General features: G+C 42.4%; 1 protein-coding gene across 1 annotated transcript; it reads right to left on the reverse strand.

Moving 5' to 3' along the window:
* Positions 1–346: 346 nt before the first annotated feature.
* Positions 347–14,473, reverse strand: LOC143932938 (urokinase plasminogen activator surface receptor-like). The gene is made up of 4 exons (XM_077455873.1): positions 14,385–14,473; positions 7,529–7,645; positions 5,202–5,351; positions 347–498 (listed from the first exon to the last, which is right to left on the reverse strand). Exons 1-4 carry the CDS (start codon positions 14,461–14,463, stop codon positions 347–349), a joined length of 498 nt encoding a protein of 165 aa, XP_077311999.1. The 5' UTR covers positions 14,464–14,473.
* Between the last annotated feature and the right edge of the window lie 1,742 nt (positions 14,474–16,215).

Here is a 16,215-nt window from a genome sequence, read left to right on the forward strand (position 1 = left end):
TTAACATTGCAGTCTATGGCACTCAAATCGCACCAAAGTCACTGAAACTTAGTGCAGGAACCTTTTTTTCTTGTCGCTGCGACTTGAGTTGCGTTGATTAAGACCCATTGAAGTGAATGGGTTTTGACTTGTCATGTGACTTTATGTGTTGCAAATCGCATAAGTCACAGCAGTGTGAACAGGGGCTTATAAAGGGCCCAGCAAAGGGTGTAAAGTGCCCTGGGATCACTGGGAAGGGCCCCAGTCTCAGAGGTAAGGGCTCCCGGGACTGATGCAAAGAGCCCTGGGAGTCAGGGGGCCTTTCATGGTTTTATGCACCAGGGTCCTGAAGGTTCTAGTTATGACTCTAATGCTTACTGAGATTTCCAAGCACCCAAATATCCAGACACTTGTCCTGTTTTCCACGGCATTTCAAGTTACTCATAGTTTCACTGTTACAGTCTTTTCCAGATGATATACATGAGTAGCAGTTCAAGTCATTTTCTTTGGCCTCAGACACTGGAGGAAAAAAATATATATAATTAATAAATACATAAATAGCCAAAACAGTTGATAAGAGGGACTCTACACATATCTAAAATCAAAACCTTTTTTTGTGCTTGCGTCTTCAGATTGTGAACGCTTGGGATATCTTACCCATAATGCAATGCTGTGATGAATCAGATAGATTTGCCTGGTAATCACAACCACATAAAAAAAAGGAACACTTCCTATTGTGTCTACAGTACTATACTTAAGCGGAAATAGTGTATCTCAAATGGGACACAGATGACAATAAAAGGCCAGACAGGAAACAAAAATTGACTTTAGATGCACTTCAGCCCTTTCCTATCTGTTATCTGTTTATTGTCTTTGCCCAGCACTATGTCCCCTGCTGGAGACACATTAATACAATTGCTCCCCTTTGAAAGCCAACCACTGACATTTTTCATGGCTGCTGTCTCTCAATCCTGCCCCTCACTGATGCCTGGCAACCAATCAGAGTCTTTCCTAACCATGTGATCACTATTTCGGCTATGTCCTATGTAATTGTTAGATACCGCTGGATAATTAAGAGTGTAGATTAAAGTTTATGTCAAGTTTTGGTTAAAATGGGGAATGATCAGAACGTCTGACGGGGCTCCATTAGAGTGATTTATTCTTTCTTCCTTCCTGCTAACAACTATTTCACAAGGCATGATGTGAGCAAAATTCTGAAATGGCAATGAATACAGAAAAAAAAAACTGACAGGGGTTATACTCTCCCTCTACTCTACTAAACAAAAACATTTGTATTTCTGTCTGTCTCTGTTGAAGAGTTTCTCCTATTTCCTGTCCTATAAAACATTGTCACCAAGACAGGAAGTGACAATGAATCTCTCTAATCGATCCTCAAGTAGCAATTAAAAACCTGTCAGGGATTCTAACCCATCCCGACTGTATCCAAAACAAAAAGACACACACTTTAAGTAGAAACAAGTAAAAACGAGGCACTGGAATCAAACAATCAGATTATCATCAGGTGCAGGGACACTAGTAAGACTGCCCTTAGGCTGGGTTCACACTGGAGCGATGCAGGAACTCCACGAATCTGCGGCGTTTTCCTGCATCGCATGCCTCCCGCCGGCAGTTCACACTGCCCTATGCGGACTGCTGGGAGTGTCAGTAAAATGTTAATGATACCCCCAGATCAGTTCGCATATCGCAGTGCGATCTGCAAACTCGGACAGGAATCGGATCGCATGGTGTGAACATCCATGCGATCCGATTCTGCTGAGGACCAAAAAAAGGGTCCCGTGCGAGTTTGCGGCGGGTGCGATGCGAATTCAGCCATACTATCTGTATGGCTGAACTCGCATCGCACAGAGATCGGATGTGATTCGCACTGCAGTGCGGTGCGAATCACATCCGGTTCTCGCTGCCGCAGCGGTGTGAACCCAGCCTTAAAGTGGTTGTTAACCCTTACAAACCACTTTGACCTACAGGTAAGCCTAGATTAAGGCTTACCTGTAGGTCCAAGAAATATCTCCCAAACCTATACGGTTTAGGAGATATTTGCCCGAAGACTGGCACCGCTGTCTACGGCGAATGCGCCGTAGACAGCGGCACGCAGGCACACTGAGCGTGGCATCCTCGATAACGAATATGCCGCGCGTCTCGACTCCCGTGTGCATCTGCAGAGTGATGTCATCGCGGCTTCGCCGAATGACAGCGGCGGAGCTGCGAGACCCCACCGAGAATATGGATGCGGCGGACTACAGGGGACAGCGGTGACTTCGCTGGCTCCTGTGTCAGGTAAGTGACACATAATGGACTACTATGCGATGCATAGTAGTCCATTATGCTTTGCCTTTGCAGGGAATGAAAGAGGAATAAACTCATCAGGGTTTACTTCCTCTTTAACAAAAATGGAGCCCCTTTTACAAGAATACCTAGAGTTGAAGTTCCATGTGTACAAAAGTCTAATGAGGGAACCAGTCAATGGTCTGGAATTTATAGACTTTTTGTTTGGCATTCCCATTAGACTTTGTAAATGTGGATATATTTTAATTAGGTCAATGCTGTAATGCAGCCTTTCTCAGTCAAGGTTCCTCCAAAGGTTGTTTAGACACCAAACAACTTCTGCCACTTAGATGAGCAACCACTGACATCGATGATTACCAGTAGAAACGAGGCACTGGCTTCAACTTATCAGTGAACCAATCAGATTATGGTAGGGCGCAGTGACACTACTAAGGCTGCTCTCAACGGTAATGAAGCTCCTTTTACAAGTATACCCAGAGTTGAAGATCCATGTTTACAAAGTCTAATAAGGGAGCTAGTCAATGGTCTTGGACACATAGACATTTTGTTTGGCATTCTCATTAGACTTTGTACATAAGGAAAGACTTTAATTAGGTCAACGCTGTAGTGCAGCCTTTCCCAACCAGGGTTCCATAGAACTTTTGGGTTCCTACAGACGTTTCTTAAACACTAAGCTACTTCTGCCACTTAGACAAGCAACCACTGATATCAATGATTACAAGTAGAAACGAGGCAATGGATTCAGCTTATCAGTGGATTGATCAGAATATGTTAGGGCCCAGTGGCACTGGTAAGGCTTCTGTCAATCAAAATGGAGCCCTTTTTTACAAGGAGACCCAGAGCTGAAGAGTCACCTCTACAAAGTTTAATGATAGAGCCAGCCAAAGGCCTTGGACTCATGAGGGAGTTTTATTAAAACTGGAGCACTCAGAATCTGGTGCACTGTGCATGATAGCCAATCAACTTCTAATTTCAGCTTGCTCAATTTAGCTTTGACTGGAAGCTGATTGGTTTCTGCAGAGCTCCACCAGATTTTGCATGCTCCAATTTTAGTAAATCACCCCTACAGACTTTTTGTTTGGCACTCTCACTAGACTGTACGTGAGGATAGACTTTAATAAGGTCAATGCTGTAGTGCAGCCTTTCTCAATCAAGGTTCCGTGGAATCCTAGAGTTCTTCCAGAGATTGTTAGGGGTTCTGTGGAATCCTAGAGATCCTCCAGAGGATTTTAGGTAGTTCCTTGAGCAATGAAGAACTTCTGCTTCTTAGATGAGTAACCACCAACACCAATTCTTTTTTTAACTACCTGTAGGGGGGTAATTCTTCCCAATGACCACAAGAGTAATGAGAATTCTTCCCAGTGACCTACACAGTAATGTACCATGAGTTGTAGATAAAGAATTATAAACAGAGGTTTCCTGTACCTGGAAAGTTTTTTTTCAAGGGTTCCTCCATGTTCAAAAAGTTGAGAAAAGATGCCATAGTGTAACCAAGAAGAGATCATGAATGAAATGAAGAAGAAATGCTTTATCCATGTCCATTTGTCAGACAAAGCCCTGTGTGAAGGTTAGCCACTTGGCGCCCATACTGCGTCATATGACGTCATGGGCTTTGTGGCGGTATATCTGAATGATGCCTGAGGCCACAGACATCATTCAGATATCGGCATTTTCAGCCGGTGATTCCCTGCACCATAAGAATGATCATAGCGGCTGTTCCACTGTTTGATCGTTCTTATGGGCGGCGGGAGGGGACACCCCCCCCCTCCCGCCGCCCTCCGGTGCTTGTACCGACTCACAGCTTCCATCGGTAAGTCGGTCACAGGATCCGCCGGCCCCCGGATGATACCATAGAGATTTCCGGTGGACCAGATCGTCCCTGGAGTCTCTATGATCATTCGGAGGCCGGGCGCAATGTTATGACGTCACGCCCAGCCTCTGCATTCAAATTAATGGCGCCGTTTTGGCTGGGAAGCCAGGACCGTTTTTTATTTTTTGTTTTTTTTTTATTTTAGGCTTCCCAGCCTAGAGGTGAGATATGGGGTCTTATTGACCCCATATCTCACTTTAAATAGGTCTGATTGTGCCATATTCCTATTACAAGGGATGTATACATTCCTTGTAATAGGAATAAAAGTAATCACATTTTTTTTTTTTTTTGTGTCAAACTAAAAAAATAAAATTAACAATAATAAAAAAAAAAATTTAAAGCGCCCCTGCCCCCGTGAAGCGAACACATACGTAAGTCCCGCCCACATATGAAAACGGTGTTCAAACCACACATGTGAGGTATCGCTGTGAACGTTAGAGCGAGAGCAATAATTCTAGCCCTAGACCTCCTCTGTAACCCAAAACGTGTAACCAGTAAAAAAATGTAAAGCGTCGTCTATGGGGATTTTTAAATACCAACGTTTGGCGCCATTCCACGAGCGCGTGCAATTTTGAAGCGTGACATGTTGGGTATCTATTTACTCGGCGTATCTTCCTCTTTCACATTATGCATAAAAATTGGGCTAACTTCACGTTTTTTTTTTTTTTTTTTTAAAGCATGAAACTGTTTGTTTTTTTTTCTGAAAAAAAGTGTTAAAAAAATTGCTGCGCAAATACTGTGCGAGATAAAAAGTTGCAATGACCGCCATTGTATTCTCCAGGTTCTTTGCTAAAAAAACATATATGTTTGGGGGTTCTATGTAATTTTCTAATAAAAAAATTTTGAATTTTACATGTAGGAGAGGAATGTCAGAATTGGCCTGGATGCGAAGTGGTTAAAGGGGCCCTTTATCACTTTCATTCGAAAGAGATCTTCTTTGATAGTCAAATTATAACCACAATGACATTGCTTTGTACAAACTTTCCAGCCCACAATTTTGCGTATAATTATTTCATGAATGACACCCAACTGGACAACATGTTATTACCTTGGATGGTTTCATTGTTACAAAGATCCGTGTCACATGTCTTCTCTTCAAGAGTCAGTTTGACTATTGCACTAGGTGATAGTGATATGCTTCTGTGGGGTATCTTGGAACTGAAACAGCCCTTCGTGACTGTATCGTCTTTAATAGGAACTTCAAAGGAAACAAAAATAAGAATCGCACAATTACACACAGCTTAAAGTAATGTTAAAAAGCAAGCAATAATGTAATATATTGCGGCTTACCTGATCTTAGATCCAGTGCTGGGACAAGGGCATTTGGTGCCCAGGGCGAAGATGTCAAACTGCGCCCCCCCATAAAATGTGCCCATCAGCGTGCCCCTTAACATAAAAGGTGCCCATCAGCGTGACCCTTATTTTATGTTAAGGGGCACTCTGATGGGCACATTTTATTTTAAGGGGCAGCTGATGGGTATATTTTGAATGTGCACGCTGATGGCCACATTTTATGTTAAGGGGGACTCTGATGGGCACAACAAAATGTGTCCATCAGTGTGCCCCTTAAGAAAATATGCCCATCAGTGTGCACATTAAAAATATAACCATCAGCGTGCCCCTTAAAATAAAATGTGTCCATCAGAATGGCCCTTAACATAAAAAAAATGTGCCTATCAGCGTAAACTTTAACAAAATATGCCCAGCAGTGTGCACAATAAAAATATGCCCATTAGTGATCACTAGTTACCATGTGGCCCACATACCTTAAATGCAGGAGGGCACAGCTGAAATACGGAAGGGGCAGAAGTTGCGAGATATGGACCCGGGAACTGCGAGTAGAAGGGGGGCAGGGCACAGGGCACGCACGTAACGTCACGCCCCCCCACTCATGGCCCGTGAGTGTGATCTGGTCCTCGGTCAACTCTGATACCTGCGGTGAGGAGCAGGGGGTGGGCGCATGCACGCAGCGTCACTGGTTGCTGGGGAAACCCATGGTCCCAGCAAACTAGCCCATGCAGTGTTCCGATGAGAAAAGTTGCAGTGTCTGCACCCCTTTAGAAGTTAACCCTTTGGGAGTACCTTGCCAAAAATGACATTTTTGTTGCAGGGGATGCCTAAAATCTGACTTGTATCGTAGTGCAGACTTCTGGGAAAATCAGTGAGCCAATCACACAAGCAGGAAATGACATTTCGGGGGGGTCTTCTGTATACCATCTGTGTACAGAATGCCTCCAGGTTGCCATATTGCATTGCATTTGCAGAAAATTACAGCACTGCAGATTGAAAAGGAAAGGGCATTTTTAATAACTTTCAATTAAAATATGACTTGTAAAGCAATTGTATATGCTGCAATTTTTTTTTTTTTGCTATAGTTTTTTTTTTCCAACGAAAGTGGAGTTACATTTTAATGATTGGTAGACTACAATATATAATTTTTTGTGTTTTTTTGTGTTTAAAGTGGTTGTAAACACAGCGGAACTATGTAATTTTTTCATCTTCCTGTCTATTAAATCTTCTGTCCTTGTTGTTTTAACTTTGGATAGTAAATTATTTTATTTCTACCCGCAAATACCTTATACAGCCCACTTCCCATTTCTTGTCTGGTAATGACATTGTGCAGAGCTCTCTCTCTCTCTCTCTCTCTCTCTCTCATGAGAGTTTACCAAGGAGAGGGGGGGGGGGGGGGGTGAGTCATAAGAAGGCCAATGAGAGCTGCAGAGCTGGAGGTGTGTCTGTGTAAATCCAGGAAGTGAACAGGCAGCAGTTAAAATGGCTGCAGCCAGACTCAGTGGAGGAAGATTTCTGCAGTTTCTCTTTAATATACCCAATGAATCCACTGGCCTCAGGTGATGCAAAGAAATGAAACAAAGCCTCCATAAGTTGTATCTGTTTATCTACAGTCTTCTCTTCTCTACATCCATTCAAAGTGCAGAATTTATACAGCTTTTCTGAGCTTTCAGAAAGCAGGGGGTGGGAGCTGGAATGACACACTGCAGAACTCAAGAAGGAGAGCTTTGAGAGCTGATTGGAGGGAAGAGACACACCCCCTTTCACACAGGAGCAAAGCTGAGGCTGTCAATCACAGGTTGTGTGATGTAGCTCCCTCCTGCAGCCTTTGTTCTCTTGGTGTCAGGAAAACAGAAGTTAGAAGTGATTCATGCAGATAGCAGAGGAAGGAGGCAGCAGACAGAAATGACACTCAGTGCTCTGGATTGAGACAAGTACACACTATCGAGGGATAGCCTTTGTTCATGTTTCCTGTCTGAGGTTTACAGCCACTTTAATCCCGATGTAGCTTCTTGGTTTTATTTTTACCTGTCTAGATTATACTTGAGTTTTTTAAATATATTATAGATAACAGTGGACACTCACAAGACTTCACCATCATAAGGGAGCTTCCACATGTGTCATTTCTCCCGGGACATGTGACTTCTTTTAATTTGCATTCCTTTAGAGTTCCCAGGCAGGAGTGGCACTTCAGGGCCTTGGCTAAATAAGAGAAAAAAAGGACAGGATGTTTTATTGGTCTAAGAAAATAAATCTGTAAAATAAAAATACATATTAAATACTGGCTAAAGACGTACAATTATACCATGGGGACATGGACATCTAATTATTACCCTACAACTGTCTTTCAACATATGGAGGGGGAACTGACATTTATAATACTTTCCCCAGTTCTTTGTCATTGCAATAAAAAGTCAAGATGGTTCAAGTTGAATTCTCTGGGAAACAACTGATTTTGGACATTTGCTACATAATAATAATAATAATAAGTGACCTCTAATGATGGGTGCCCTGTGTGGGGATGGTGATGGTTTAGGTAAAACCCAGACTCTTCTGTAAGCACCGAAATTCCAATGCTGAGACTAGGTTTGCCACCTGTCCAGGATTCACCCGGACAGTTCGGGTTTTGAATCATGTGTCCGGGGTTCAGTCCACCTGAAACCCGGACACAATATTCAGACGAGGCTGTGGCTCCCCAATTAACAGAGATATTCAAACACAAATCTGTTGCTATCCGGGAGCTGCGGGCAGCTGTTTGGGGGCAAGTTTGACTGAAGGGTGTGGTGATAATGTCAGCAAGAGCAGTTTGACCACAACCACTAGATTTGGAGTAAATGGCCAACCGGCCTTAATTTATTAACAAAATATATTTTAATAAACTTTCCATAAATAACTTTAATAACTCTAACATTCCAACATTTGTAATGGGTCATGGGTAAATAGTATACCAAAACATACTGGTCATTGCGCACTACTTTTTACCTCTTGACCTCCAGACGGAATCCCCTGTCTCGGAGGCTATACCCAAACCAGCGCAGTGAACTACCCCTTTTAACCCTTCCAGGTTAACCCCTCGTAACCTGGAAGTACCATCAAACCACCCCCATCCCATGGATGGGTACAACATATTTCCTACCTGAACCCCACTTCTCTTCTAACAACCCCAAAAACTGCCAACTCCAATAACCTTGACCTGAAAAACCCATTATAACAAGGGAGGGTGGGTGGGGATCTCTTCCTCCTCCGCTCACCGACTGCGTGCTTCCGCTCGGCTTCCTGGCATTAATCCTCGGCTCCGCCCCCAAGCCCCGCCCATGACTCCCTCTTAAAGCGGTCACTAGCTTACCCCTAAAGATGGCGACTGTGCGGTCCCAGCACATGTCATGCTGTCCCTCCGCTGACAGCCTGCAGCTGTCAGCTCCATGGACTCTCTTTTCAACTGGATGACTTCGGGGTTACCGGCTGTTCATCTTTACAGCTATTGTATTTAAGTGTGAGTGGAAGACACTTTCATCATGCAAAGTGTTTACAGAATGGCGTCCATGCCGAGCGAGCAATCAACTGTACACAATGCAGCAGGGCAGCCTCTCGACAGTTAGCAGCAATCACTGGAGTGGTGGTGTCTATTACAGTGATTTCCAGGTTCAATGGGGATTGGCCAGATATGAAAAATAAATACACATGGAACATGGAAACATTGGTCCAAGCTGTAAGGGTCACCAGTTGACCATACCTGTGCAATGTGTGGCGCAGTTGCTTATCACATGAGACAGGACAACACAGGAACAACTTTTAAAATGACAGTACTATGATGATACTTATGCCGCGTACATACGAGCGGACTTTTCAACATCCAAAGTCCGACGGAATGATTCCGTCAGACTATTCGATCGCGTGTGGGCTGCAACGGACTTTTGATTCGCAAAAGTCTGACGGACTTTAGAAAATGGAACATGCTTCAAATTTTTCCGACGGAACTCCGCCGGACCCGGTCCCTTGGAAAAATTTGCTCGTGTGTATGCTATTCCGACGGACTAAAACCGACGCTAGGGCAGCTATTGGCTACTGGCTATGAACTTCCTTATTCGAGTCCAGTCATACGTCATCACGTTTGAATCCGTCGGAGTTTGGTGTGATTGTGTGTGGCCAAGTCCGCTCAGTCGAAAAGTCCGTCAGAACTCTGTCGGAACTCCGGCAGAACTCCGGCAGGACTCCCTCGGAAGTCTGTCGGACATAAGTCCTCTCGTGTGTACGGGGCTTTACAGTGCCTTGAAAAAGTATTCATACCCCTTGACATTTTCCACATTATGTCGTGTTACTACTAAAAACTTAAATGTATTTTATTTGGATTTTATGTGATAGACCAACACAAAGTGGCACATAATTGTGAAGTGGAAGAAAAATTATAAATGGTTTTCACAATTTTCTACTAATAAATGTCTGAAAAGTGTGGCGTGCATTTGTATTCGGCCCTGTTTACTCTGATACCCCTAACTAAAATCTAGTGGAACCAATTGCCTTCAGAAGTCACCTAATTAGTAAACAGAGTCCACCTTTAATCTGAGTATAAATACAGATGTTCTGTAAAGCCCTCAGACATTTGTTGGAGAACCTTAGTGAACAAAAAGCACCATGAAGGCCAAGGAACACACCAGACAGGTCAGGGATAAAGTTGTGGAGAAGTTTAAAGCAAGGTTAGGTTATAAAAAAATATCTCAAGCTTTGAACATCTCACAGAGCACTGTTCAATCCATCATTGGAAAATGGAAAGAGATTGGCACAAAAAGACACGGCTGTTCACCTAACCTGACAGGCCGGGCAAGGAGAGCATTATTTAGAGAAGCAGCCAAGAGGTCCATGGTAACTCTGGAGGAGCTGCAGAGATCCACAGCTCAGGTGGGAGAATCTGTCCACAGGACATCTATTAGTCGTGCTCTCCACAAATCTGCCCTTTATGGAAGAGTGGCAAGAAGAAAGTCATTGTTGAAAGAAAGTCCTGTTTGCAGTTTGTGAGAAGCCATGTGGGGGACACAGCAAACATGTGGAAGAAGGTCCTCTGATCAGATGAGATGAAAATATAACTTTTTGGTCTAAAAGCAAAATGTGTGGTAGAAAACTAACACTGCATATCACCCTGAACACACCAATCCGAACGTCAAACATGGCGGTGGCAGCATCATGTTGTAGGGATGCTTTTTTGAAGCCGGGGCAGGGAAGCTGGTCAGAGTTGATGGGAAGATGGATGGAGCCAAATACAGGAAAATCTAAGAAGGACACCTATTAGAGTCTGCAAAAGACTTGAGATTGGGTGGAGGTTCACCTTCCAGCAGGACAACAGCACTAATCATACAGCTAGAGATACAATGGAATGGTTTAGATCAAAGCATATTCATGTATTAGAATGGCCCAGTCAAAGCCCAGACCTAAATCCAATTGAGAATCTGTGGCAAGACTTGAAAATTGCTGTTCACAGACGCTCTCCATCCAATCTGACAGAGCTTGAGCTATTTTACAAAGAGGAATGGGTAAAAATGTCCCTCTCTAGATGTGCAAAGCTGGTGGAGACATCCCCAAAAAGACTTGCAGCTGTAATTGCAGTGAAAGGCGGTTCTACAAAGTATTGACTCAGGGGGGCTGAATACAAATGTACCCCCCACACTTTTCACATATTTATTTGTAAAAAAATTTGCAAACCATTTATCATTTTCCTTCCACTTCACAATTATGTGCCACTTTGTGTTGGTCTATCACATAAAATCCCAATAAAATACATTTACGCTTCTGGATGTAACATGACAAAATATGGAACATTTCAAGGGGTATGAATAATTTTTCAAGACACTGTATGATCAATTTTAATGATTGGGTTTAGTTCCACTTTAAATTTGCTTTCGATTGGCATAGCCCAACAAATCAAAGAGCTCTTTTAAACACTTTGAAATGGGTAAGATATATATATATATATTTTTTAGGTATAATATCAGGAGAGTCATGTCTTGTTGCTATAAAACAGCACCCAGCCCTGATAGTACTAATAATAACAATAATTATAGTCTGAGATAACGATTACTTTCTCCCGTCTCATCCTTCATCCAGGATTGTGACAGATCCTTCCTATTTTACCGCACACCCGCCCTGTCTTCACCACCTGCGCCCATATGTTAGTCACCTGCCCCCTTCCTATATTTATGTGCATGCATTTATATATGCTTATAAAATATTTATTCCAGGCTTTTCCCATCCTGCCCATCATATGCTAGTTATTATTTACAATTTAAATAATGATTAGTCCACCTACTCGCCCATTGTATTCCTGATACTCCCAGCACGATTTTCCAGGGCTGAGATTGTGCCAATTACATAATCATAAAGCTGAACTCCAGCTTTTAATACACTTTACATAGTTGAATTTGTGAATTTATGGCATTTATTTGATTTGCAATAAGCACTTTATTTTGGACTTTCCTGGACTGCAACATACTGGTTTATTTATGTTTTTATTAAGTTTGATACACATATGAATTGATGGTATTTATTTGATTTGATTTAGTTAGCACTTTTGATTGGGACTTTCATGGATTATATCACACTTGTTAAATTATGAGCTATATAGTATTTTTGTATGAGCATGGCTCGTCTTCTTATATAACTTTTGACAATTGTTTTGCTTTTTAAGCTTGGAGGCACGCAGGTTGTGATATTAAATTTTATGGGGTTTATTATTACTTATAGCTTCTAACTTCAGCTAGTTCAATTAAGCTTTGATAATAAAATCTGGAAGCTGGTTGGTTTCTATGCACAGCCCCACCAGATTTTGCACCAGTTTTAGTAAATCCCCCCAAAAAGTTTTCAAAAACATCCTTCCTTATATTTTCATTTTTTATCTTTGAGATCTTTACCAAGATCATATCTAGCATGAAAGTCGACTACCCTTGGAAGTGAGATGACGTCTCTCCAAAGTAAAGGGAAAATTCCTCACTGAAATAGGTATCCTCATTGGTGGTTTTCCTTTTTTGGTGGCTGTCCTCTTACCTTGTTTCTGTGACCAATGTAAAAATTTGCATCACTTCCTCAGGAACAATGGTCAACAGGACAAATAGGGAGGTGGGGGGGGGGGGGTGTTCACCAATAGAGACATAACAATAACAACCCAATGTTTTAACATCCAACCCACATCTAGAACTTTTTTTAAAAGCAGATCCTCCATTGTCAATGGCAAATAGGAGGTCTAATTTTTGCCAGCTCTCTGCACCCCCACCACCACCATAAAAATGGCTTAAAATTTTTCAAAAAGTTATTTGTTTTCAAACTATATCCCCTCCCCCCCAAAAAACAAAAAAAAAACAATACTTACAGCTGACCTCCAATGCTTCTGGGAGCATAACCATGCCTCCGTGAGCTAAGAATCCCACAGAATGCACTCTTCCAAAGGACTAAAGAGCGTTCTTATGGGATTTTGATATGATGCTAGAAACACTGCAGTAAAGGACCTAGACCCATTGACGTGAAAATACTAGACCCATTATGGAAAATACATTAGACCTATTGCATTAACATGCTAGATCCATTGCAGTAAAGGCACTAGACCCATTACAGTAAAGACACTAGACCCACCGCAGTGAAAACATTAGACCCAATGTGGAAAAGGCACTAGACCCATTGCATTAACATACTAGACCCATTGCAGTAAAGAAGCTAGAACCATTGCTGTGAAAATTCTAGACACATTATGGGAAAGGCACTACACCCATTGCAATAACATGCTAGACCCATTGCAGTGAACACACCAGACCCATTAAAGAAAAAGTGTAAAGCCTTGTACACATGGTCGGAGAATCCATCGGAATGCGTCTTATCGGACCGTGTCGTCGGATAATCTGACTGTGTGTGGTATGCATCGGACTGATTCAGTCCGAATCTCCGTCGGACCCAATTTTCCAACATGTTGGAAATATTTTCCGACCAACTGGTTTGATCGGACATACTCCGATCATGTGTAGAGAATTTTGATCGGACCAAGTGCCACGCATGCTCAGATCAAATTCCTACATCAAAGCTATTGGCTACTAGTCCCATCGTAACGAAATTACGTCATCACGTTCTGAATGATCGGATTTTTGGACAACTTAGTCCGACCGTGTGTATGCAACAGTTTCGGACAAGATTCGACGGGCAAAATCCGACGGACAAAATCTGATGGATTTGGTTGGCAGAATGTCCGACCGTGTGTACAGGGGCTTAGACCCATTGCATTAACAGGCTAGACCCATTGCAGAAAAGGTGTTAGACCCATTGCAGTGAACATGCTAGAACCATTACAGAAAAGGCAATAGACCCATTGCAGTGAACATGTTAGACCCTTTCCAGGAGAGTGCTTGACCCATTGCATTAGCATGCTAGACACATGCCCATAAATACACTAGACCCATTGCATTTAATATGGTAGGTCTATTACAGAAAAGGCACTAGACCCATTGTAGTGAATACGCTAGACCTATTACAGAAAAAGTGCTAGACCCATTGCATTAACATGCTAGATCCATTGCAGTGAAAACTCTAGACACATTATGGGAAAGGCACTACACCCATTGCAATAACACGCTAGACCCATTGCAGTGAACACACTAGACCCATTAAAGAAAAAGCGTTAGACCCATTGCATTAACATGCTAGATCCATTGCTGTAAAGGTGCTAAACCCATGGCAGTGAGTACGCTAGACCCATTACAGAAAAGGCACTAGACCCATTGCAGTGAACATATTAGGCCTATTACAGAAAAGTGCTTGACCTATTGCATTAGCATGCTAGACCCATTACAGAAAAGGTGATAGACCCATTGCAGTAAACAAAATCTATATTTTGTCCTGATTTTAGCATGCTAGGAAATCTGCAATACATGTTAATAATTCTGCAGTACAGCAGAGACTCATTTGTTCTTACCTGGGATAATGAAAACCAGAAGACAGAGCAATAAGAGGCCCCTCACCGCTATGTATGTAGCCATCTTCTGCGTGCCCATGTTAGCAAGAACCAGGGCACAAAATGATGCTTAAATATATATGGCATCAGTTTTCATCATATATGAGAAACGCCTATGAGTTCCTCCCCTGCATCTCTTAGGATGAGTAACACACAAAAACCAGCACAAGGAGTAATTAATATTTTGGGAGACAGAGAATGATTATGTACATGGAAACTACCACAAACAGTCCTAGGGCATTGAACATGTGTGAGTTTTATCTGTACCATTACAGAACAATGCTGAGGTCAATGAAAAGAAGAATAGTGCTTTAAAATAGGAAGTGCATGAAATCAATAAATCCAATGGTTTTGGGCTATGCCCATAGTAGGGATGGATGCAGAAGAACTTGCTGTCTCAGCCCCCTTTGTTACTGTTGTTACCCCAGAAAGGGGCCAGCTGAAGGAAACCATTGCAGAGATAGGCATAGAGTGTTGCTGTAATATTAATACAAAAAAAGGTGTCCACTACCCTTACCTATAACTGGTGGGGGTAGCAGTGTATTAATATTACTGTTATATTGGTCAGGCAATGCACTGACACCTTTGCAGCCATTGTACAATTTGCTTGGTGTTCAGTGTACCCCTGTACCTTTACGAAGGGGTGGGCTCCCTTCAGTCCACCTGCCCTCCACCTATACATCAGAATACATAATCTTTCATTGTGGAGGGTAGTGATAGGACCACAGATACCAGGGTGCCGTGGCGAGGCTCTGTGACTTATGCATGTATTTACAAATGTGTGCAGACTAAACCCCTGTTTTAAAGCATACTGTTAGATAAGTTGATTTGGTTGTCAACGGGCTGGATCTTGGATCTTTCCTTGGATTTATCCTTGGCCTTGTTTACATCATAGAGTGTTGCTGGCAGTGTTCAATTTGGCATGACATGATGCCATGGTTCGAAAACTTGGATGTGCATGCTGAGATAATTGACTCAGTGGTTAGAAGGTACTTGGAATATAGTATGTTCAAAACACCTGACCTCTAGCCATCTTTTAAAACTTTACAACACTTGCAAAACGAGAGTCCCGTTTTTTTTCTCTATAGAGTAGACCAGTTTTTCTCAACCTTTTTAACACAGAGGAACCCTTGAAATAATTTTACGTTCTCAGGGAACCCCTGGTAAAAAATTATTATATGTACAACTCATGATACATTAGTGTGATGGTCATTGGGAAGAATGTTCCTTACACTTGTGGTCATTGGGAAGAATTACCTCCTTACAGATAGCAACAAATATCAATGGTCTCAGTGGGAACTTATCTGAGAGGCAAAAACTGATAACTAATCAAGAACCCTGGTTGAGAAACCCTGGAGTAGAGCCAAAATTTTTAGCCTGCTTCCTGAGATAAAACCAATAATATATAAATGGGCTTCACTCACGACAAAGACACACTACAGAGGACAGAGCTAGCGGCCTTATGTTCTGGTAAAACAGATATAAGTTACAGCATAATACTAAAAGGCCACTGTGAGTCCCACCAATAATAAAAGGGAATAATCCAAAAAATGTTGTAATGTGGTAAAATCAATCACAACCTCTGAAAAGATCAGCATTTGACGAAATGTGCAGGGGTGTGAGCTGAGCACGTTGATATCATCATGTACGGAGGTCTTTTTCCAATCTATGCTGGACCCTCTGAGAATGAGTGGTCATGGTACGCATGCTCATATAAACTAACTGGCTCAGCTCCTCTCCAGCACCCAGGGTGTCAACCAGCCCCACTTCAGGATGTTATCTGGACGCATAT

Source organism: Lithobates pipiens, unplaced genomic scaffold (assembly GCF_037356315.1).
Source record: "Lithobates pipiens isolate NorthernLeopardFrog02 unplaced genomic scaffold, aLitPip1_a1.2 Scaffold_27, whole genome shotgun sequence".
Taxonomy (NCBI): Eukaryota; Metazoa; Chordata; class Amphibia; order Anura; family Ranidae; genus Lithobates; species Lithobates pipiens.

Coding starts and splice junctions, on each gene's coding strand:
- LOC143932938 (XM_077455873.1), bottom strand. CDS start 14,463: ATGGGCACGCAGAAGATGGCTACATACATAGCGGTGAGGGGCCTCTTA. Junction 7,646..14,384: donor TCTGGTTTTCATTATCCCAG/GTAAGAACAAAT, acceptor TCTCTTATTTAG/CCAAGGCCCTGAAGTGCCAC. Junction 5,352..7,528: donor CCTTATGATGGTGAAGTCTT/GTGAGTGTCCAC, acceptor TTTCCTTTGAAG/TTCCTATTAAAGACGATACA.